General features: G+C 32.0%; 1 protein-coding gene across 1 annotated transcript in view; it reads left to right on the forward strand.

Annotated features, from left to right (window-relative positions):
- LOC145268435 (uncharacterized) overlaps positions 1 to 26,743 on the forward strand; it is a 114,374-nt gene that overhangs the window by 60,916 nt on the left and 26,715 nt on the right. The window contains exons 4-5 of the mRNA XM_080123995.1: positions 7,933 to 7,986; positions 17,654 to 17,705. Coding sequence (XP_079980121.1) covers positions 7,933 to 7,986; positions 17,654 to 17,705 — 106 coding nt within the window. The remainder of the gene's footprint in view (positions 1 to 7,932; positions 7,987 to 17,653; positions 17,706 to 26,743) is intronic.

Below are 26,743 nucleotides of genomic sequence, written 5' to 3' on the forward strand. Positions count from 1 at the left end.
GTTAGTGAGGAGATTTGCTGATATGTTTACTTAAGGGGGCGGTTCATTAGGAATTTGTTAACATTGGACTTGAAGACAACCAAGTTGTAGTCCGGAGGGAAGCAGGCAGACGTAACAGAGTTCCACAGGCGTGCAGTTCTAAGAAAGAAGCTTTGTTCATGAAATCTGCGTTTTGATTTAGGCACAGATATAGAGTGGGGGAAATTTTTCACAGTGGATTCAGCTAGACGGGTGTTTTTCGTGAAAGATTGGCGAGGGGGGACCAGAGATTGGAGTTCAGACGAGCATCTGCCATGGAAATAGCGATAAAACAAGGACAGGCTCGCAACGTCTCTTCTGTGAGAGAGAGGTTGCAGGGTAGAGAAAAGGGCATCCCCACTAAGCCACGAAGTCTATTTTGTACTCTGTCAAGGCAGGATAGGCTGTTTTTAGCAGCTCCTGCCCAGATATGGCAACAGTATTCCATCCTTGGACGTACTTGCCTTTTGGCACGTTGAACAAGTGTCTGTGATTCAGTTTTTGCAAATTCAAGCACACAAAACGCCTTTTCCGGTTGAGTGAACGACATTTCTGGATCTGCAAAGAAATTTAAAAAATCATTAGACTTATAAAAAACTTTATGCATTTCACATTAAAATGGCACCACTTTCATCTTTTTTTTTTTTTTTTTTTTTTTATTACATTTTCACCCCAAACAAGGCAAATTGCCACTTTGGTGTAGGGGGCTACTATCAGGGGCAACAACTACTGGGGTACTATGTAGGGATTTGGGCAGCAAGGTGTCGGTTCACGTTACACTTGAACTTCTGCATGTCAGTACTGTTGGGGAAGCAGGGACCTGGAATGGAATTCCAGAGTCTTGCGGTTCTGGGGAAGAAACTATTGGAGTAAAAAGATCTTTTACATCTAGGGACCGCTACAATGTGGGGGTGGGATCTAGTAGCCTGTCGGGTTTGTCGAGGGTGCTCGTGTCGTGGGGGCACAAGTGATTGCAGTTCGTCAGAGCATTCACCACTAAAATACTTGTAGAAAAGGCAGAGGGATGCAACATTTCGTCGATGGGACAGAGGCTGAAGCTTAGATGCCAGTTCAGGGCCTATCAGGTTTGCGACTCTCTTTTGAACCTTGTCAAGGAGCGAGAGACTAGTAGCAGATGCACCAGCCCAGATGTGGCAGCAATACTCCATACATGGGCGAATGGTGGCCTTATAGAGGTACAGGATACTTTCGGGTGTTAGTAGTTTTCTAGCACGGTAGAGAGAGCCTACCTTTCTTGCAGCGGCCCTGGCAATGCCTTCAATGTAATTGTTCCAACTCATGTTTCCTGGGAACGTTAGGCCAAGGAGTTTGAAAGATGGACTCTCAGATAAAGAGTCGTTGGCCATTGCATCTTACTGCCATTCATAGTTTAGCAGATATGAAGACTTGAAATGTACACAAGACTTTTGAAACACCCTGTGTATATATATATATATATATATATATATATATATATATATACATACAGGTCATGTCATATGCTACTGGTACCATGTAACCCAGTACTACCTGCCTCATGGTCGGGTCACCGGCGACTAAACTGGTTCCCCCACCAGACTTGTTTGGTGAGGAGGGCGGCTAGTCTCCCTGAAGGATTAAAAACAAGACCTTCCAAAGGGCGAATGAACTCTTTTTCTGAGTCAATGGCCAACTAGCACCGTGTATATTTGTGTATGTCTATATGTTTATTGGAGTGGAGAGGGCTCCCGTAAGCCGTGGTGAAGGCAACCTTTCTAGGAGAAGCAAATCTCTGATTTGAAAAAAAAACATAAAACGGAAGACCAGTACCCGCATTAAGCTGGTCTGCAGTTTAATTTGTTGCTGGCTATCTTGCTCTTGCTTGTTGCTGGATCTCAACATTTTGAACCGAGAGAGAGACTTAGCTGTCGTACAAAGCTAAGACTCTGTAACATCATCTTTGTATAGATACTCCCTCAGGCATTTGGGCTCATGGATTTTAAATGTCTGAGGGAGTGGCACTCGTCTGACAAGACGTTGCAATCATCATCATCATTATATATATATATATACGAGCAAACAGTTAATAAAACATGTTAAAAAACACTTTGAAATGAGTTAAAAACATATTTAATCTGAAAAGGAAACACTAGATAAATGGATAGTCCTTAATTCGCGGAGTTTCGAAGAAATACCCTCCTTCTCATCAGAGGGTAGGAATTAGCAAAATGCGGGATCGGATTTTGCATGCAGAAGTATTTGATTAAACAACAAGTAAGTCAAAGATCTTACTTGAAAACAAAAAAAGTGAAGCAGAGGGAATATGGTAAAGAAAAAGGTGATTACACATGAATGGATAGTCTGGTGGAAGATAAAAAATCCAGTGACGGTAAATTTCAAATGTAAAACTTCAAGAAAGTTAAAAGAATTTCCATTTGTACAAGTAAAATCCAAGGAAATCTCGTAATTGGAAGAAGATGGTCCATAATAATCCAAACGCTGAAATCCATGGAATAATTCACAAAAATGTGTACAAGGAAAAAAATAATATTAATAAAAGAAAAATAAGATGTGCTTTTCGCTCTACTTCCGAGACATAAATATAAATAAAAAAGATCTGGGAAGAGAAAGGAGAGAGAGACAAAAAAAATGATAAATAAAGGGAAAGAAAAGTCAAAATGACCCAGACAGGAAATGTTAAAGGCGCGAAAAGATATATAGAGCAAAATATAGGTCAACTGAAATGTACAGGTTATCACTTAAAAAAATGTCAGCAAGAGTTGTTAACGACACTAACAGGAAAATAAAAATATATATATACATATATATATATATATATATATACATATATGTATGTATGTATATATATATATAGATATGTATGTATGTATATATATATATATATATAGGTATGTATGTATATATATATATATATAGGTATGTATGTATATATATATATATATATATATATATATATATATATATATAGATATGTATGTATGTGTATATATATATATATATGTGTATGTATGTATGTATGTATGTATGTATATATATATATATATATATATATATATATACATACTCGGGTTTTTTTATATTCAAAAGTAATGGACTAACGAATTCAACGAGGTTGTTAGATAGTGCTCAATAAAAAGAGCTGATAATACTTGTTTATTGTTATATAAACATGCTCACATCCCGCTGCTACAAATAGCCACTTGTTTCAATAAAACAGATATCATCAGGCAGCGACTTGACTATTCAAAAGTTCAATGAATAATGGTTATTCATTGAACTTTTGAATAGTCAAGTCGCTGCCTGATGATATCTGTTGTTTGATTGAAACAAGTGGCTATTTGTAGCAGCGGGATGTGAGCATGTTTATATAACAATAAACCAGTATATATATATATATATATATATATATATATATATATATATATATATATATATATAATTACGGGATGTCTTTGGATTTTACTTGTACAAATGGAAATTCTTATAACTTTCTTGAAGTTTTATATTTGGATTTTACCGTCACTGGATTTTTTATCTTCCACCAGACTATCCATTCATGTGTAATCACCTTTTTCTTTACCATATTCCCTCTGCTTCACTTATTTTTGTTATCAAGTAAGATCTTTGACTTACTTGTTGTTTCATCAAATACTTCTGCATGCAAAATCCGATCCTGCATTTTGTTAATTCCTACCCTCTGATGAGAAGGAGAGTATTTCTTCGAAACTCCGCGGATTAAGGACTATCCATTTATCTAGTGTTTCCTTTTCAGATTAAATATGTTTTTAACTCTTTTCAAACTGTTTTTTAACATGTTTTCTTAACTGTTTGCTCGTATTATGAGCTCTATCTCCTATTTGGTTTTATCGAGCTTTTACATCTGGCTGAGATAATTTTATAAATATTAAATCAAATCAAATGCAGTTCGTGGCATAGTTAACCTCTAAAGTTCTGAGATATCGTGTTGAACAAAGATGGCGGCGTAGTTCAGATCAGTAACCAAGATGGCGGCGAAGAATCAAATGAGGTTCGTGGCGTAGTTAACCTCTAAAGTTCTGAGATATCGTGTTGAACAAAGATGGCGGCGTAGTTCAGATCAGTAACCAAGATGGCGGCCAAGAATCAAATGCGGTGCGTGGCGTAGTTAACCTCTTAAGTTCTGAGATATTGTGTTGAACAAAGATGGCGGCGTATTTCAGATCAGTAACCAAGATGGCGGCCAAGAATCAAATGCGGTTCGTGGCGTAGTTAACCTCTAAAGTTCTGAGATATTGTGTTGAACAAAGATGGCGGCGTATTTCAGATCAGTAACCAAGATGGCGGCCAAGAATCAAATGCGGTTCGTGGCGTAGTTAACCTCTAAAGTTCTGAGATATCGTGTTGAACAAAGATAGTGGCGTATTTCAGATCAGTAACCAAGATGGCGGCCAAGAATCAAATGCGGTTCGTGGCGTAGTTAACCTCTAAAGTTCTGAGATATTGTGTTGAACAAAGATGGCGGCGTAGTTCATATCAGTAACCAAGATGGCGGCCAAGAATCAAATGCGGTGCGTGGCGTAGTTAACCTCTTAAGTTCTGAGATATCGTGTTGAACAAAGATGGCGGCGTAGTTCATATCAGTAACCAAGATGGCGGCCAAGAATCAAATGCGGTGCGTGGCGTAGTTAACCTGTTAAGTTCTGAGATATTGTGTTGAACAAAGATGGCGGCGTAGTTCATATCAGTAACCAAGATGGCGGCCAAGAATCAAATGCGGTGCGTGGCGTAGTTAACCTCTTAAGTTCTGAGATATCGTGTTGAACAAAGATGGCGGCGTAGTTCAGATCAGTAACCAAGATGGCGGCCAAGAATCAAATGCGGTTCGTGGCGTAGTTAACCTCTTAAGTTCTGAGATATTGTGTTGAACAAAGATGGTGGCGTAGTTCAGATCAGTAACCAAGATGGCGGCCAAGAATCAAATGCGGTCCGTGGCGTAGTTAACCTGTTAAGTTCTGAGATATTGTGTTGAACAAAGATGTCGGCGTAGTTCAGATCAGTAACCAAGATGGCGGCCAAGAATCAAATGCGGTCCGTGGCGTAGTTAACCTGTTAAGTTCTGAGATATTGTGTTGAACAAAGATGGCGGCATAGTTCAGTTCAGTAACCAAGATGGCGGCCAAGAATCAAATGCGGTTTGTGGCGTAGTTAACCTGTTAAGTTCTGAGATATTGTGTTGAACAAAGATGGCGGCGTAGTTCAGATCAGTAACCAAGATGGCGGCCAAGAATCAAATGCGGTTCGTGGCGTAGTTAACCTCTTAAGTTCTGAGATATTGTGTTGAACAAAGATGGCGGCGTAGTTCAGATCAGTAACCAAGATGGCGGCCAAGAATCAAATGCGGTCCGTGGCGTAGTTAACCTGTTAAGTTCTGAGATATTGTGTTGAACAAAGATGGCGGCGTAGTTCAGATCAGTAACCAAGATGGCGGCCAAGAATCAAATGCGGTCCGTGGCGTAGTTAACCTCTTAAGTTCTGAGATATTGTGTTGAACAAAGATGTCGGCGTAGTTCAGATCAGTAACCAAGATGGCGGCCAAGAATCAAATGCGGTCCGTGGCGTAGTTAACCTGTTAAGTTCTGAGATATTGTGTTGAACAAAGATGGCGGCGTAGTTCAGATCAGTAACCAAGATGGCGGCCAAGAATCAAATGCGGTCCGTGGTGTAGTTAACCTGTTAAGTTCTGAGATATTGTGTTGAACAAAGATGGCGGCGTAGTTCAGATCAGTAACCAAGATGGCGGCCAAGAATCAAATGCGGTTAATGGCGTAGTTAACCTCTTAAGTTCTGAGATATTGTGTTGAACAAAGATGGCGGCGTAGTTCAGATCAGTAACCAAGATGGCGGCCAAGAATCAAATGTGGTTCGTGGCGTAGTTAACCTGTTAAGTTCTGAGATATTGTGTTGAACAAAGATGGCGGCTTAGTTCAGATCAGTAACCAAGATGGCGGCCAAGAATCAAATGCGGTCCGTGGCGTAGTTAACCTGTTAAGTTCTGAGATATTGTGTTGAACAAAGATGGCAGCGTAGTTCAGATCAGTAACCAAGATGGCGGCCAAGAATCACATGTGGTTCGTGGCGTAGTTAACCTGTTAAGTTCTGAGATATTGTGTTGAACAAAGATGGCGGCGTAGTTCAGATCAGTAACCAAGATGGCGGACAAGAATCAAATGCGGTCTGTGGCGTAGCAAACGGCGAACTGATTGAATCCAAAATTCAACAATTTTTATAATAATTTTGGGACCTTTTGATTGGTTGTTTAGCACAGCCGTTGGTTATAAAAATGAGTGGCGAATCCATTCGTCTCATACGCCCATTAGAACTCAAAACATTTTACAGGTTTTGGCAGAGATAAAGTTTGGGGGGGGGGTAATTATTGATAGTGTTTTCAGGGGTTTGTATTACTGTACACATAGATTCGAAAAAGTTGTCAAAAAACAAATATATAATAAATAAATGTTATCAAAGGCAAGATAAGTTACTTTTCTACCAAACAGGATACATTTTTTGTGTTTTTATTCAATGTGACATGTTTATTCTGCTCGAAAAACATGCAGTGTTTACCGATGTATTGGAAAATTCAAAATGGCGCCCGACTCTCTCTCGGAGAGGGTAAGTTTGGGAAAAGGTATTATAAATAATAAACTAGACAAAATACTGTTAGAAATTCGCTCAATATATGTTACCGTGACATAAGTTGACATATATTCGGTTGTTTTTTAATAGTATTTTGTCTAGTTTATTATTTATAACATCTTTTCCCAAACTTACTGACGGTCGGGCGCCATTTTGAATTTTCTAATACATCGGTAAACACTGCATGTTTTTCGAGCTGAATAAACATATATATATATTATTCCTTATTGAAATTTTTTTTTATTTTTGAGATGAGCATTGTATGTTAATTTTTTATTTTATTTCGGACTACAGACTCGAAATTTGATATACAGGGTACTGAGATTTGGGAAAATCTGTGATCGGTTTTCGGACAGAAATTTGGCTTAATTTTATTTTATTTCGGACTATTAGTCTCATCTTATCTTTTTATTGGTGCACAACGTTTCGGCCAACTTCCTCTGGCCTTCGTCAGGTGGTAACCGCGACGGATAGGAACTTCGAATCTCCTAACTGCATTCTCAGCCATCACTGCCATCCGTAGTTGTTGTCGTCTCACCACATTTTTGATCAATTACCTCTGGCACGCTTTGGGTGGGATTGAAACCGCTATCTTCAGACAATGTTCATCTGGAACCGTAGAGATTCAACGTCTCTATCAATTGCGCCACGGGCCCCGAAGGTTCCGTCGCGGTTACCACCTGACGAAGGCCAGAGGAAGTTGGCCGAAACGTTGTGCACCAATAAAAAGATAAGATGAGACTAATAGTCCGAAATAAAAAAATTAACTGAATAAACATGTTACATTGAATAAAAACACAAAAAATATATCCAGTTTGGTAGAAAAGTAACTTATCTTGCCTTTGATGACATTTATTTGTTATATATTTGTTTTTTGACAACTTTTTCGAATCTGTGTGTACAGTAATACAAACCCGTTTTCAGCTAGTGAAAGTTTGGTGAGGGGGGGGAAGCATAGATTTGAGCTCAGTCGAACACTTTCCATGGAAATAACGGTAAAGTAGAGACCAACTCGCAACATCTCTTCTGCTAAACTTCCTACATGTTATCCCTGGAAATTAGATCTCTAATAGTAGCCCCCTGCATCAAAGTGGCAATAGGCCTTGGTTGGGGTGAAAATGTAATAAAAAAATTTTTTTTTTTTGAATTCCACAGGTCCTGCTAGTCTATTTTAAACTTAGACACGAAAGACTGACCTCTTGGTTATTTTTCATTTTTTTAATTTTTTTTTTTTTTTTGCAGTCCAATTCCGGAAAGTCTTCCAGCCGAAATAGTTTAAACAGTACAGAAAGTCAGGTTAGTATCACAATGTTTGCTTCTTTTTCTCTGTCTTTCTTTCTTTCTTTCTTTTTTTTTTTTTTTTTTTTGTACACAGTGATCAACTCTTATCAAGGCCCGGAAGCCACTCAGGGATAAAGGTTATTGCAAGTACATTACGTTAGTGTGGAGATTTGATGAGGTGTTTACTTAAGGGGGCGGTTCATTAGGAATTTGTTAACATTGGACTTAAACACATCCAAGTTGTAGTCCAATGGGAAGCAGGCAGACGGAACAGAGTTCCACAGGTGTGCAGTTCTAAGAAAGAAGCTTTGTTCATGGAATCCGCGTTTTGATTTAGGCACAGATAAAGAGTGGGGCAAATTTTTTCACAGTGGATTCAGCTAGACGGGTGTTTTTCGTGAAAGATTGGCGAGGGGGGGTGGGGCAGAGATTGGGGTTCAGACGAGCACCTGCCATGGAAATAACGATAAAACAAGGATAGGCTCGCAACGTCTCTTCTGTGGGAGAGAGGTTGCAGGGTAGAGAAAAGGGCATCCCCCACTTAGCCACGAAGTCTATTTTGTACTCTGTCAAGGCAGGATAACAAGATGTGGTACTATTGTATAGTTTGACTCGAATTCTCGTAAATGATCTCCCAAAACACATACTTAAATCTTTCGTTGACATCTATGCTTATGACACGACCATCTATGGCGACACATCAAAGGCTGTAAATGACAAAGTTCTCTCTGATTCTCTCTCCTCTGATCTTGAGCGCGTGGTGCAGTGGGGAAAGAGGTGGCTGGTTACCTTTAATGGATCTAAGACCAAGCTCCTATCTCTACATCATAAACGCTCTGATCCCCATCTGGCATCAATTGAAATGGATGGCTCTCGTCTAGGGGAGGCCCCATGTTTTGATAAGCTTCTGGGTTTGACCTTTACTCCTGATCTGAAATGGAACACATACATCAAGTCTGTGGCCAAGGTCGGTGAGAAAATGGTTGGATCCTTCTACCGCTCCAGAAGATATCTCACTAATGATGCAATTCTCTATCTGTATGAGAGCCAAGTACGTCCAAAGATGGAGTACTGTTGCCACATCTGGGCGGGAGCTGCTAAAAACAGCCTATCCTGCCTTGACAGAGTACAAAATAGACTTTGTGGCTTAGTGGGGGATGCCCTTTTCTCTACCCTGCAACCTCTCTCCCACAGAAGAGACGTAGCGAGCCTGTCATTGTTCTATCGTTATTTCCATGGCAAGTGCTCGTCTGAGCTCCATTCTCTGGTCCCCCCTCACCAATCTTTCACGAAAAACACCCGTCTAGCTGAATCCACTGTGAAAAATTTCCCCCACTCTATATCTGTGCCTAAATCAAAACGCGGATTCCATGAACAAAGCTTCTTTCTTAGAGCTGCACGCCTGTGGAACGCTGTTCCGCTTGCCCGTTGCCCTCCCGACTTAAACCTGGATGTCTTCAAGTCCAACACAAACAAATTCCTGATGAACCGCTCAATTTTTTTTTAACTTTGACCCCTATTATGATTCCTTAACATTTATTGTTTTGGGCTCAAATCAAGTGATTAAGTTAGATCCATGTCGTCATTTTTATCTTAACGGATACAATGGAGTGGTCGGAGGATCCCAGAGGAGATAGAATGGCACATGAGCATAGCTTTTTTTTTTTTTTTTTTTTTTTTTTTTTTTTTACACAGTGATCACCACTTATCAAGGCCCGGAAGCCACTCAGGGATAAGGGTTATTGCAAGTACATCACGTTAGTGAGGAGATTTGCTGAAGTGTTTACTTAAGGGGGCGGTTCATTAGGAATTTGTTAACATTAGACTTGAAGACATCCAAGTTGTAGTCCGGAGGGAAGCAGGCAGACGGAACAGAGTTCCACAGGCGTGCAGTTCTAAGAAAGAAGCTTTGTTCATGGAATCCGCGTTTTGATTTAGGCACAGATATAGAGTGGGGGAAATTTTTCACAGTGGATTCAGCTAGACGGGTGTTTTTCGTGAAAGATTGGCGAGGGGGGACCAGGGATTGGAGTTCAGACGAGCACCTGCCGTGGAAATAACGATAAAACAAGGATAGGCTCGCTACGTCTCTTCTGTGAGAGAGGGGTTGCAGGGTAGAGAAAAGGGCATCCCCCACTAAGCCATAAAGTCTATTTTGTAGTCTGTCAAGGCAGGATAGGCTGTTTTTAGCAGCTCCTGCCCAGATATGGCAACAGTATTCCATCCTTGGACGTACTTGGCTTTTATATAGATAGATAGCTCAGGGGAAGTGGAGAGAAAAAGGTCTAGAAGGCTTGCGTACTGACCGGTAGTATCGAGCACACGGGTGGGCTCGCAAACAATCTGAGTGAGGTCATAGGCAACGGCAAAATCATTATCGTTATTTCAATGGCAAGTGCTCGTCTGAGCTCCATTCTCTGGTCCCCCCTCGCCAATCTTTCACGAAAAACACCCGACTAGCTGAAATCACCGTCAATAATTTTCCCCCACTCTTTATCCGTGCCTAAATCTAAACGTAGATTCAATGAACAAAGCTTCTTTCTTAGAACTGCACGCCGGTGGAACTCTGTTCCGCTTGCCTGTTTCCCTCCCGACCTCAATCTGGATGTCTTCAAGTCCAACACAAACAAATTCCTGATGAACCGCCCCCCCCCAAGTAATGACATCTTATCAATTCTCCAATACTATTGCTACACTATCCCTTTGATTACTGTACACACAATAACCCTTATCCCTGAGTGGCTTCCGGGCGTTGATAAGTGGTGATCACTGTAAAAAAAAAAAAAAAAAAAAGAAGCTTTTAACCGGAAAATTAGATCATATGGTATCACTGGAAGAATACATAATGATTTAATATAATTAAATCCATCTTAAGTAATAGAAAAATCAAATCCAAGTTGTCTTCGACGGTCGTACATCTAAACAATATGATATAAACGCGGGAGTACCTCAGGGGTCTATCCTTGGACCTTTATTATTCCTGATGTTCATAAATGACCTCCCTTTCAGAGATGGGTATGTTTGCCGATTACACCACTCTCTATAACAGATATGAGGGGAAAACAAATGAACACATATCTAAGGAAATGGCAGAAACACTAGATGATGACCTCCAATCCGTAGTGGAATGGGGATAAAAATGGATGATCACATTCAATGCTGCTAAGACTAAGCTTGTTTCCTTCAATAACTATAAGAAACTTTCTCTACCACCAATAGCAATGGCCAAGAACACGTTGCCTGAAAGTACTTCTTTTAAACTCCTCGGCCTAACGTTTACAGGGAATATGAACTGGAATAGATACATTGAGAGCATTGCCAAGGCTGCTGCAAGGAAGGTTGGCTCCCTCTACTGTGCTAGAAAACTACTTACACCTGAAAAAGATACCCCCGACAAACCCGACCAGCAGCAAAATTCCACCCCTGCATAGGTGTGAGAAATCTTTCTACTCCAATAGTTTCTTCTACAGAAGTGCTAGACGCTTAAACTTCCTTCACTGTTGGGTCCTGGATATGACTTTAAACTATATCCGATGGTGAGGGCCCCAGTTTGCAGGCCTTAGGGAGTGTGGAGCAACCCTTTAATTGCCATTGCTCCCAGGTCTGCCCTGACCCGGAGTGGTAGTACCTGTTACGGTCCCAACTATGGGTTAAATAGATACCAACTTGAAAAAAAAAAAATATATTCTATTAAAAAATTGTTCTTTAAAATCACTGGATTCGGCATTAAATAACCTGAAAAGGGTTGATATGCCATAAAACAACCAACCAACCAACCAATCAACCCTTCACTGTTTATCTTTTCCCGGCCATACTTACAAAACTTTTTAAACGTTGTCTAAGGGAGAATTGCTTCCCATCACGCCAATCTTTCTCAAAAAACACCCGACTAGCTGAAACCACTGTCAATAATTTTCCCCACTCCTTACATATTTATATATATTTTTTATTCAATTTTCACCCCAAACAAGGCACAGTGCCACTTTGAAGTAGGGGGCTACTATCGGGGACATAATTTACGGGGGCATTATGAAGAGAGATGAGTAGAAAGATATTTGTTCACATTACATTTGAACTTCTGCTTATCAGTACAGTTGGGAAAGCAGAATCCCGGAAGGGAGTTCCAAAGACTTGCAATACTGGGGAAGAAACGATTGGTTGGTTGGTAGTTTTTGTTTTACGGCATATCAACCCTTTTAGAGTTATTTAATGCCGAATCCAAAGATTTTGAAAACAAACATTTTTTTAATAGATTATATTTGTTGTTTTCACGTCGGTTTCTATTTAACCCATAGTTGGGACCCTAACAGGTACTACCACTCCGGGTCAGAGTGGACCTGGGAGCAATGGTAATTAAAGGGTGGCTCCACACTCCCCAAAGCCCACAAGCTGGGGCCTCACCACTGGATATAGTTTAAGGTCATATCCAGGACCCCCGTTGAGGGACTTTTACCCTCTGCAGGGGGGCAGTTGGCGTATTCTAATGCCCCACCGACAGGGCCGAAACTATTGGAGTAAAAGGCTTTCTTGCACCTAGGGATCTCTACTGTAAAAGGATGAGACTTAGTAGCTTGTCGGGTTTGTCGGGGTAGTTACGTCGGAGAGGTACTAGTGCTTGCAGTTCGTCAGAGCATTCACCATTAAAGTATTTGTAGAACAGGCAGAGGGATGCAACATTTCGTCGATGGGACAGTTCAGGACCTATCAGGTTGACGACTCTCTTTTGAACCTTGTCCAGGAGTGAGAGACAAGCAGCAGATGCACCAACCCAAATGTGGCAGCAATACTCCATATATGGGCGAATGGTGGCCTTATAGAGGTATAGGATACTTTCAGGCGTAAGTAATTTTCTAGCATGGTAGAGAGAGCCCACTTTCTTTTCAGCAGCCTTGGCAATACTTTCAATGTATATATTCCAGTTCATATTCCCGGTAAACGTTAGGCCGAGGAGTTTAAAAGAAGTACTTTCAGGCAATGTCTTCTTGGCCATTGCTATTGGTGGTAGATATAGCCATCCACATACAGTACTGGTTCGCTGTATCACAGCTCATCAGTGCAGCTGGACAGGCAGCTACCTCAAGCCAGGATCAAAACCCAACTGCGTGTACGACAGTCAAGGCTTCTCACCGTAATGCTAAACGGCTGCTGCTGTGCGGGTAGTGAATTAACGGTGGTAAACGAATCAGAACAGCTTTTGTTTCAATGTGGACAGGAGCCTGCCTTGATAGAGTTCAAAATAGACTTCGTAGCCTCGTAGGAGATGTCCTTTTCTCTTCCTTGCAACCTCTATCTCACAGAAGAGATGTTGCGAGTTTGTCTCTGATGTATCGTTATTTTCATGGAAAGTGTTCGACTGAGCTTCAATCTATGGTCCCCCCTCGCCAAACTTTCACAAGAAACACTCGTCTAGCTGCAAACACTATCAATAATTCCCCCCACTCTTTATCTGTGCCTAAACCTAAACGTAGATTCCATGAACAAAGCTTCTTTCTTAGAACTGCACGCCTGTGGAATTGTCTTCTGTTTTCCTGCTTTCCGGCTGACTACAACTTGGATGTCTTCAAGTCCAACGTTAACAAATTCCTAATGAACCGCCCCCCCCTAATTAAACACTTCATGAAATCTTTTTTTTTTTTTTTTTTTTTTATTATATTTTCACCCCAAACAAGGCACATTGCCACTTTGGTGTAGGGGGTTACTATCAGGGGAAACATCTACTTGGGTACTATGTAGGGATTAGGGCAGCGAGATGTTGGTTCACGTTGCACTTGAACTTATGCATGTCAGTACAGTTGGGGAAGCAGTGACCCGGAATGGAATTCCAAAGTCTAGCAGTTCTGGGGAAGAAACTACTGGAGTAGAAAGATCTTTTACATCTAGGGATCTCTACAGTGTGGGGGTGGGATTTTGCAGCTTGTCGGGTCTGTCGAGGGTGTTCACGTTGTGGGGGCACAAGTGCTTGCAGTTCGTCAGAGCATTCACCACTAAAATACTTGTAGAAAAGGCAGAGGGATGCAACGTTTCGACGATGGGACAGAAGCTGAAGTTTAGATGCCAGTTTAGGGCCTATCAGATTTGCGACTCTCTTTTGAACCCTGTCAAGGAGCGAGAGACTAGTAGCCGATGCACCAGCCCAAATATGACAGCAATACTCCATACATGGGCGAATGGTGGCCTTATAGAGGTACAGGATACTTTCGGGTGTTAGAAGTTTTCTAGCATGGTAGAGAGAGTCCACCTTCCTCGCAGCGGCCCTGGCAATGCCCTCGATGTAATTGTTCCAACTCATGTTTCCTGTGAACGTTAGGCCAAGGAGCTTGAGAGACGTACTCTCAGATAAAGAGTCTTTGGCCATTGCTATAGGTGGTAGAGAAGGTTTCTTGTAATTATTGAATGAAACCAGTTTTGTCTTGGCGGCATTGAACGTGACCATCCATTTTTGTCCCCATTCCACTACTGATTGGAGGTCATCCTCTAGTGTTTCTGTCATTACTTTAGATATATGTTCATTTGTTTTCCTGTCGTGCCTGCTATAGAGTGTGGTGTCATCAGCATATATGTTACATGATAAGGGCTGTCCCCTGTTCATGTAAGTATAAAAATAGAGAGATTAGTTAAAATGGAAATAAGAGAAAGCAGAAATCGAACCCTGGACATAAGTTTTAAAGAACAATAGGTTTAAATGGAATGTCCAGTAAATTGTTAATTCGGATGAAATAAATAATAAATAAACTATTCAATTGTTAAAAGAATGTGGATAATAAATATGGTTAAATAAATTAGATATGTAGGTTAAATTCCTTTGTGGAAACAACACAAGAAAAATAGGTTATTGGGAAATCAATGTCGAAAACGTGCAAAGTCGCGCATGTTGAGACACGTGAATTTTGCTCACGTGGCCGGGATGCATGGAGTTCTCAATATAGGAGGTGGGAGTTAGTTGGTCGGAGAGAGAGTCAGAGACAGTCAGAGAGACAGTCAGGGGAGACAGAGACAGGCGGACGTCTGAAGCGAGACGTCACTTCAGAAACTAAGATGTGAAACTTTGAGTTCTTAATGAGGAAATCCCGACCGGTCGTAAATAAATTCATCATGTGTTTTGGATAAAGCTCATCTTTGTGTTTGTGATTTCTACAAAAAGGTAAATTGTATTGTTATTATATGTCTGTGTTATAAAATGTCATTACATACACATCTCTCTCTAAGATACAACATCATATGTAATAAGACAAGAACTCTCACTAAGACTCATATCATTACTAATAAGAACTCACGTAACATACGCGCACAAGTGGTATCGTCTAATAATAATAATAATAACTATATAACATATATACCCATCTCAGAGGCAATTTTGTCGGGGAGGTCATTTATGAATATCCACACTAACGTAATGTACTTGCAATAACCCTTATCCCTGAGTGGCTTCCGGGCCTTGATAAGTGGTGATCATTGTGTAAAAAAAAAAAAACTAAAAAAAACTCGTAGATGTCATTTAGACGTCATATAAAAAGTTTCAAGAAGAACTGACCCGACCGATCGATTCTTGGGAAAAAAAGCCTTTCTTGGAAACAAACATACATTTTTTTTTCTTTTTTTTTTTACAAAGGCATCACCACATTATCAAGGCCCAGAGGCCACTCAAGGATAAGGGTTAAAGAGTGTACAGTAGAAATTGGTCAATATAGTAATCATTAGTAATGAAAATTTGTTAAATTTGATAACTTATATGGAACGGCTCATCAAGAACTTATTTACATTAGACTTGAACACAACCATATTGTAGTCAGCCGGAAAGCAGGAAAACGGAAGACAATTCCACAGGCGTGCAGTTCTAAGAAAGAAGCTTTGTTCATGGAATCTACGTTTAGGTTTAGGCACAGATAAAGAGTGGGGGGAATTATTGATAGTGTGTACAGCTAGACGAGTGTTTCTTGTGAAAGTTTGGCGAGGGGGGGACCATAGATTGAAGCTCAGTCGAACACTTTCCATGAAAATAACGATACATCAGAGACAAACTCGCAACATCTCTTCTGTGAGATAAAGGTTGTAAGGAAGAGAAAAGGACATCTCCTACGAGGCTACCAAGTCTATTTTGAACTCTATCAAGGCAGGACAAGTCCTTTCTAGCAGCTCCTGCCCAGATGTGGCAACAGTATTCCATCCTTGGACGTACCTGGCTCTTATATAGATAGAGAATAGCATCAGCAGTGAGATATCTACCGGATCGATAGAAAGATCCCACCATTTTTCCAGCGGCCTTGGCAACATATTTGATATACGTGTTCCATTTAAGTAATGGTCAAGCCCAGAAGCTTGTCAAAACTTGAGGCCTCCTGAAGACGAGAGCCATTCATTTCAATTGATGACAAATGTGGATTAGAATGTTGATGATGTAAAGAGAGAAGCTTGGTTTTAGATGCATTAAAAGTAACCAACCACTCCTTTCCCCATTGTACTACGTGCTCAAGATCAGAGGAGAGAGAATTGGAGAGAACTTGGTCGTTTACTGTCTTAGATGTGGTACCATAAATGGTAGTGTCGTCAGCATAAATGTCTACAAATGATGTAAGGATATGATTTGGAAGATCATTAATGTAGATCAGGAAAAGAGTTGGGCCCAGGATGTATCCCTGAGGGACACCGGCATTAATACTGTGAGCTTCTGATTTTTGTCCATCAACTACTACTCTTATGAATGTATCAGAAAGAAATGATTTAATAATTGAGAAGACATTTCCAGCTATACCATAGCTAGAGATCTTAGAGACCTTGTGTCACGTTTTGTTTTTGTAGAAATGCAAATAAATATTAATAGAAAAAAAGTTTTATATTTTTTGGATACTTTTACAGTGCCCCCTTTTGCGGAGCTGGTTTTTCATTCAACAGTAAAAATGACCTTGTGTCACTCCTTATTTATGCGGAAAAGCAAATACATATTAATAAATAAAAAAAAGGTCTTATTATTTCTTGAAACTGCCAGAATGCCCCTTTTTAAGCTTCCTTTTAGCGAGCTGGTTAACCCACTCCCACATATGCACCCATTAAAAATGACCTTGCCAATACATACCAATACAAAAAAAAAGGTTTTTACTACGAATATTAACACACAGACAAAAAGAAACAAAATAAATTCTAGGACCATAGGACAATTGCTAACATCTGGTCGTAATATCACGTCGATAAAGTTTAGCAGATTAAATATGGCGACAAACGAATTATATCAAGGCTTGAATCATCCTTCACCCCCTTCCCTGTCATAGAAATTACTTTTAAAGCCGATTCAGCAAAACTCCTTAATAAAAAAGAAAAACACCAAACTTGATGAATCAGAAAGAAATGATTTATTTTTGCTTTTATATATAGAGATAGATAGTGTCTCGTTAAACCTTTCAACTAACACAACTTCCCTTTTCTTCCATCATTATCCTGTTAGATTCAACAACGCAAAATCTCATTAATTCATGTTTAAAGGACCACCCAGAAGACCGGCTGCCTCTCAATCCCCCAGCAAAGTCCCCATTTGGTCACATCTAAAAAAAATTATTTTTCACCCATTTTCCTTTTAACAAAACTGCATAAATATATTTGTTTTGGAACACTCTTTCAATTTGTTGTCTGTTGTAAACAAAATAGATTGGATATTCAATTTGTAAATCACTAATTTTTATCTTTTTATCAGGATATTTTCAAGGAAAGTCTCCAGGCCCAAAAGTCAGCAGTCGAACCTACAGGTTAGTCATTTTGTATTTATTGGTCCCCATGTCTTAAAATTAAATGCCCGGCATATAAAATCCAGAGTACAGGTTGGAACGCTAAACTTTTCACCATAGAAAAAACAACAAGATTCCATTTCCAAGCATAAAAAAAATTACAATTATTCATGTATATTTTATAAAATTACAATTATTCATGTATATTTTTAAAAAAATTACAATTATTCATGTATATTTAAAAAAAATTACAATTATTCATGTATATTTAAAAAAATTACAATTCATGTATATTTAAAAAAATTACAATTATTCATGTATATTTAAAAAAAATTACAATTATTAATGTATATTTAAAAAAATTACAATTATTCATGTATATTTTAAAAAATTACAATTATTCATGTATATTTTAAAAAAATTACAATTATTCATGTATATTTAAAAAAATTAAAATTATTAATGTATATTTAAAAAAATTACAATTATTCATGTATATTTAAAAAAATTACTATTATTCATGTATATTTAAAAAAATTACAATTATTCATGTATATTTAAAAAAATTACAATTATTCATGTATTTTTAAAAAAAATTACAATTATTCATGTATATTTAAAAAAATTACAATTATTAATGTATATTTAAAAAAAATTACAATTATTAATGTATATTTTAAAAAATTACAATTATTAATGAATATTTAAAAAAATTACAATTATTCATGTATATTTAAAAAAAATTACAATTATTCATGTATATTTAAAAAAATTACAATTATTCATGTATATTAAAAAAAATTACAATTATTCATGTATATTTAAAAAAAAATTACAATTATTCATGTATATTTAAAAAAAATTACAATTATTCATGTATATTTAAAAAAATTACAATTATTCATGTATATTTAAAAAAATTACAATTATTAATGTATATTTAAAAAAATTACAATTATTCATGTATATTTAAAAAAATTTACAATTATTCATGTATATTTAAAAAAAAATTACAATTATTCATGTATATTTAAAAAAATTAAAATTATTAATGTATATTTAAAAAAATTACAATTATTCATGTATATTTAAAAAAATTACTATTATTCATGTATATTTAAAAAAATTACAATTATTCATGTATATTTAAAAAATTACAATTTTTCATGTATATTTAAAAAAATTACAATTATTCATGTATATTTAAAAAAATGACAATTATTCATGTATATTTTAAAAAAATTACAATTATTCATGTATATTTAAAAAAATTACAATTATTCATTTATATTTAAAAAAATTACAATTATTCATGTATATTTAAAAAAAGATTACAATTATTCATGTATATTTAAAAAGATTACAATTATTCATGTATATTTAAAAAAATTACAATTATTCATGTATATTTAAAAAAATTACAATTATTCATGTATATTTAAAAAAATTACAATTATTCATGTATATTTTAAAAAAGATTACAATTATTCATGTATATTTAAAAAGATTACAATTATTCATGTATATTTAAAAAAATTACAATTATTCATGTATATTTAAAAAAAATTACAATTATTCATGTATATTTTAAAAAAGATTACAATTATTCATGTATATTTTAAAAAGATTACAATTATTCATGTATATTTAAAAAAATTACAATTATTAATGTATATTTTAAAAAAGATTACAATTATTCATGTATATTTTAAAAAATTACAATTATTCATGTATATTTAAAAAAATTACAATTATTCATGTATATTTAAAAAATTACAATTTTTCATGTATATTTAAAAAAATTACAATTATTCATGTATATTTAAAAAAATTACAATTATTCATGTATATTTAAAAAAATTACAATTATTCATGTATATTTAAAAAAATTACAATTATTCATTTATATTTTAAAAAATTACAATTATTCATTTATATTTAAAAAAATTACAATTATTCATTTATATTTTAAAAAAATGACAATTATTAATGTATATTTAAAAAAATTACAATTATTCATGTATATTTAAAAAAATTACAATTATTCATGTATATTAAAAAAAATAACAATTATTCATGTATATTTTAAAAAGATTACAATTATTCATGTATATTTAAAAAAATTACAATTATTAATGTATATTTTAAAAAAGATTACAATTATTCATGTATATTTTAAAAAATTACAATTATTCATGTATATTTAAAAAAATTACAATTATTCATGTATATTTAAAAAAATTACAATTATTCATGTATATTTAAAAAAATTACAATTATTCATGTATATTTAAAAAAATTACAATTATTCATTTATATTTTAAAAAATTACAATTATTCATTTATATTTAAAAAAATTACAATTATTCATTTATATTTTAAAAAAATTACAATTATTCATGTATATTTAAAAAAATTACAATTATTCATGTATATTTAAAAAAATTACAATTATTCATGTATATTTAAAAAATTACAATTATTCATGTATATTTAAAAAAATTACAATTATTCATGTATATTTTAAAAAAATTACAATTATTCATGTATATTTAAAAAAATTACAATTATTCATGTATTTTTAAAAAAAATTACAATTATTCATGTATATTTAAAATAATTACAATTATTAATGTATATTTAAAAAAAATTACAATTATCCATGTATATTTAAAAAAATTACAATTATTCATGTATTTTTAAAAAAAATTACAATTATTCATGTATATTTAAAAAAATTACAATTATTCATGTATATTTAAAAAAATTACAATTATTCATGTATATTTAAAAAAATTACAATTATTCATTTATATTTAAAAAAATTACAATTATTCATGTATATTTAAAAAAATTACAATTATTCATGTATATTTTAAAAAAATTACAATTATTCATGTATATTTAAAAAAATTACAATTATTCATGTATATTTTAAAAAAATTACAATTATTCATGTATATTTAAAAAATTACAATTATTCATGTATATTTAAAAAAAATGACAATTATTAATGTATATTTAAAAAAATTACAATTATGTATATTTAAAAAAATTACAATTATTCATGTATATTTAAAAAAATTACAATTATTCATGTATATTTTTAAAAAATTACAATTATTCATGTATATTTTAAAAAAATTACAATTATTCATGTATATTTAAAAAAATTACAATTATTCATGTATATTTAAAAAAAATTACAATTATTCATGTATATTTTAAAAAATTACAATTATTCATGTATATTTAAAAAAATTACAATTATTCATGTATATTTAAAAAATTACAATTATTCATGTATATTTAAAAAAATTACAATTATTCTTGTATATTTAAAAAAATTACAATTCATGTATATTTAAAAAAATTACAATTATTTATGTATATTTAAAGAAATTACAATTATTCATGTATATTTAAAAAAATTACAATTATTCATGTATATTAAAAAAAATTACAATTATTCATGTATGTTTTTAAAAAAATTACAATTATTCATGTATATTTAAAAAAAATTACAATTATTCATGTATATTTTAAAAAAAATTACAATTATGTATATTTAAAAAAATTACAATTATTCATGTATATTTTAAAAAATTACAATTATTCATGTATATTTAAAAAAATTACAATTATTCATATATATTAAAAAAAATTACAATTATTCATGTATATATAAAAGAATTACAATTATTCATGTATATTTAAAAAAATTACAATTATTCATATATATTTTAAAAAATTACAATTATTCATGTATATTTAAAAAAATTACAATTATTCATGTATATTTAAAAAAATTACAATTATTCATGTATATTTAAAAAAATTACAATTATTCATGTATATTTAAAAAAATTACAATTATTCATGTATATTTAAAAAAATTACAATTGTTCATGTATATTTAAAAAAATTACAATTATTCATGTATATTAAAAAAAATAACAATTATTCATGTATATTTAAAAAAATTACAATTATTCATGTATATTTAAAAAAATTACAATTATTCATGTATATTTAAAAAAATTACAATTATTCATTTATATTTAAAAAAATTACAATTATTCATGTATATTTAAAAAAATTACAATTATTCATGTATATTTAAAAAAAAATTACAATTATTCATGTATATTTAAAAAAATTACAATTTTTCATGTATATTTAAAAAAATTGCAATTATTAATGTATATTTAAAAAAATTACAATTATTAATGTATATTTAAAATAATTAAAGTTATTCATGTATATTTAAAAAAAATTACAATTATTCATGTATATTTAAAAAAATTACAATTATTCATGTATATTTAAAAAAAATTACAATTATTCATGTATATTTAAAAAAATTACAATTATTCATGTATATTATAAAAAAATTACAATTATTCATGTATATTTAAAAAAATTACAATTATTCATGTATATTTTAAAAAAATTACAATTATTCATGTATATTTTTTAAAAAATTACAATTATTCATGTATATTTAAAAAAATTACAATTATTCATGTATATTTAAAAAATTACAATTATTCATGTATATTTAAAAAAATTACAATTCATGTATATTTAAAAAATTACAATTATTCATGTATATTTTAAAAAATTACAATTTTTTATGTATATTTAAAAAAATTACAATTATTCATGTATATTTAAAAAAATTACAATTATTCATGTATATTTAAAAAAATTACAATTATTCATGTATATTTAAAAAAAATACAATTATTCATGTATATTTAAAAAAATTACAATTCATGTATATTTAAAAAAATTACAATTATGTACATTTAAAAAAATTACAATTCATGTATATTTAAAAAAATTACAATTATGTATATTTAAAAAAATTACAATTATGTATATTTAAAAAAATTACAATTATTCATGTATCTTTAAAAAAATTACAATTATTCATGTATATTTAAAAAAATTACAATTTTTCATGTATATTTAAAAAAATTACAATTATTCATTTATATTTAAAAAAATTACAATTATTCATTTATATTTTAAAAAAATTACAATTATTCATGTATATTTAAAAAAATTACAATTATTCATGTATATTTAAAAAAAATTACAATTATTCATGTATATTTAAAAAAATTACAATTATTCATGTATATTTAAAAAAATTACAATTATTCATGTATATTTAAAAAAATTACAATTATTCATGTATTTTAAAAAAAAATTACAATTATTCATGTATATTTAAAAAAATTACAATTATTCATGTATATTTAAAAAAAATTACAATTATTCATGTATATTTAAAAAAATTACAATTATTCATGTATATTTAAAAAAAATTACAATTATTCATGTATATTTAAAAAAAATTACAATTATTCATGTATATTTAAAAAAAATTACAATTATTCATGTATATTTAAAAAAATTACAATTATTCATGTATATTTAAAAAAATTACAATTATTCATGTATATTTTTAAAAAATTACAATTATTCATGTATATTTAAAAAAATTACAATTATTCATGTATATTTAAAAAATTACAATTATTCATGTATATTTAAAAAAATTACAATTATTCATGTATATTTAAAAAAATTACAATTATTCATGTATATTTAAAAAAATTACAATTATTCATGTATATTTAAAAAAATTACAATTATTCATGTATATTTAAAAAGATTACAATTATTCATTTATATTTTAAAAAAATTACAATTATTCATGTATATTTAAAAAAATTACAATTATTCATGTATATTTAACAAAATTACAATTATTCATGTATATTTAAAAAAATTACAATTATTCATGTATATTTTAAAAAATTACAATTATTCATGTATATTTAAAAAAATTACAATTATTCATGTATATTTAAAAAAATTACAATTATTCATGTATATTTAAAAAAATTACAATTATTCATGTATATTTTAAAAAATTACAATTATTCATGTATATTTAAAAAAAATTACAATTATTCATGTATATTTAAAAAAATTACAATTATTCATGTATATTTAAAAAAATTACAATTATTCATGTATATTTAAAAAAATTACACTTATTCATGTATATTTAAAAAAATTACAATTATTCATGTATATTTAAAAAAATTACAATTATTCATGTATATTTAAAAAAATTACAATTATTCATGTATATTTAAAAAAATTACAATTATTCATGTATATTTTAAAAAAATTACAATTATTCATGTATATTTAAAAAAAAATACACTTATTCATGTATATTTTAAAAAATTACACTTATTCATGTATATTTAAAAAAATTACAATTATTCATGTATATTTAAAAAAATTACAATTATTCATGTATATTTAAAAAAATTACAATTATTCATGTATATTTTAAAAAAATTACAATTATTCATGTATATTTAAAAAAAAATACACTTATTCATGTATATTTTAAAAAATTACACTTATTCATGTATATTTAAAAAAATTACAATTATTCATGTATATTTAAAAAAATTACAATTCATGTATATTTAAAAAAAATTACAATTATTCATGTATATTTTTAAAAAAATTACAATTATTCATGTATATTTAAAAAAATTACAATTTTTGATGTATATTTAAAAAAATTACAATTATTCATGTATATTTAAAAAAATTACAATTATTCATGTATATTTAAAAAAATTACAATTGTACATGTATATTTTTAAAAAATTACAATTATTCATGTATATTTAAAAAAATTACAATTATTCATGTATATTTAAAAAAATTACAATTATGTATATTTAAAAAAATTACAATTATTCATGTATATTTAAAAAATTACAATTATTCATGTATATTTAAAAAAATTACAATTATTCATGTATATTTAAAAAAATTACAATTCATGTATATTTAAAAAAAATTACAATTATTCATGTATATTTTTAAAAAAATTACAATTATTCATGTATATTTAAAAAAATTACAATTTTTGATGTATATTTAAAAAAATTACAATTATTCATGTATATTTAAAAAAATTACAATTATTCATGTATATTTAAAAAAATTACAATTGTACATGTATATTTTTAAAAAATTACAATTATTCATGTATATTTAAAAAAATTACAATTATTCATGTATATTTAAAAAAATTACAATTATGTATATTTAAAAAAATTACAATTATTCATGTATATTTAAAAAATTACAATTATTCATGTATATTTAAAAAAATTACAATTATTCTTGTATGTTTAAAAAAATTACAATTCATGTATATTTAAAAAAATTACAATTATTCATGTATATTTTAAAAAAATTACAATTATTCATGTATATTTAAAAAAATTAGTGCATGGATTTTTCTGAAATACTTAGAATAAACAAATAGAACCAATGTGTATAAAGTAGTACCAAAAAAAAAAAAAAAATTACGATTCAATATTGAGAAATATTTTAGTTTAAAATTATATCTGTTGATTTATCCTGGCCAAAAGTCAAGGAACGAAATAGAATATTTATTTTTAAGAGACTAAACTTTACATAAAAATAGCTAGTTTTTAATATTGGAACTGCTGATAAGCACAACAAAGAAAAATGGCGTCACCGACTCGCAAAACTTTGTCTCTCCAAGAAAAAAAAATAATTTTAGACAATTACAAAGAAAAGAAATCAATTTCAACAATTTCTAATATCCTTCGAAGATCAAAAAGTGTTGTTCATCGTGTGATAGCTCGATATAAGAATAAAAATACATTAGAAGCATCCCCTAAAACCGGCAGACCCCCTAAACCGTCTCAAAGAGAAGATAGGATTATGGTAAGGCAGGCTCTTAGTGACCGATTCAAATCCGCAACATCAATTTCTCGTGATTTTAATGAACAGACTGGGAAAAATATATCTAGAAAAACTGTTTCTCAACGGTTAGCAGCTGTTGGATTGCATGCCAGGGTTCCAGTATCTAAACCCTAGATCTACGAGTAGAAGAAAAATAGCCGTTTGAAGTTTGCCCATGAGCATGTCGTCTGGACTGATGAACAATGGGCTAAAGTTCACGTCAGCGATGAATCCAAGTTCAATTTGTTTGGATCTGATGGAAAGAAGCATGTACGGCGTAAAGCAGGTGAACGATTATCCTCCAAATGTGTTAAAAAAACACTTAAATTCGGAGGCGAAGTGTAATGGTGTGATGTACGATATCCTCGAAAGGAGTTGGCCCTCTAGTTCGAATCTATGGTATGGTTAATGCGGAGACCTATAAACAGCTCCTTCAACAACATGTCACTCCTGATCTGAAATGGAACACGTACATCAAGTCTGTTGCCAATGTCGCTGGAAAGATGGTGGGATCCTTCTACCGCTCCAGAAGATATCTCACTACTGATGCAATTCTCTATCTATATAAAAGCCAAGTACGGCCAAGGATGGAATACTGTTGCCATATCTGGGCAGGAGCTGCCAAAAACAGCCTATCCTGCCTTGACAGAGTACAAAATAGACTTCGTGGCTTAGTGGGGGATGCCCTTTTCTCTACCCTGCAACCCCTCTCCCACAGAAGAGACGTTGTGAGTCTATCCTTGTTTTATCGTTATTTCCATGGCAGGTGCTCGTCTGAACTCCAATCTCTAGTCCCCCCTCGCCAATCTTTCACGAAAAACACCCGTCTAGCTGAAACCACTGTCAAAAGTTTTCCCCACTCTATATCTGTGCCTAAATCAAAACGCGGATTTCATGAACAAAGCTTCTTTCTTAGAACTGCACGCCTGTGGAACTCTGTTCCGTCTGCCTGCTTCCCTCCCGACTACAACTTGGATGTCTTCAAGTCCAACGTTAACAAATTCCTAATGAACCGCCCCCTTAAGTAAACACTTCATCAAATCTCCTCACTAACGTAATGTACTTGCAATAACCCTTAGCCCTGAGTGGCTTCCGGGCCTTGATAAGTGGTGATCACTGTGTAAAAAAAAAAAAAAAAAGCTTACACCTTTCACCCACCTAATCAGCCAAGCATTCTTATGGCAAGATAACGCCCGGGCGTTATCTTGCCATATAGCTAAAAAAGTGATAAGTTA

Source organism: Euprymna scolopes, chromosome 43 (genome assembly GCF_053919585.1).
Source record: "Euprymna scolopes isolate OS-2025 chromosome 43, ASM5391958v1, whole genome shotgun sequence".
Classification (NCBI taxonomy): Eukaryota; Metazoa; Mollusca; class Cephalopoda; order Sepiida; family Sepiolidae; genus Euprymna; species Euprymna scolopes.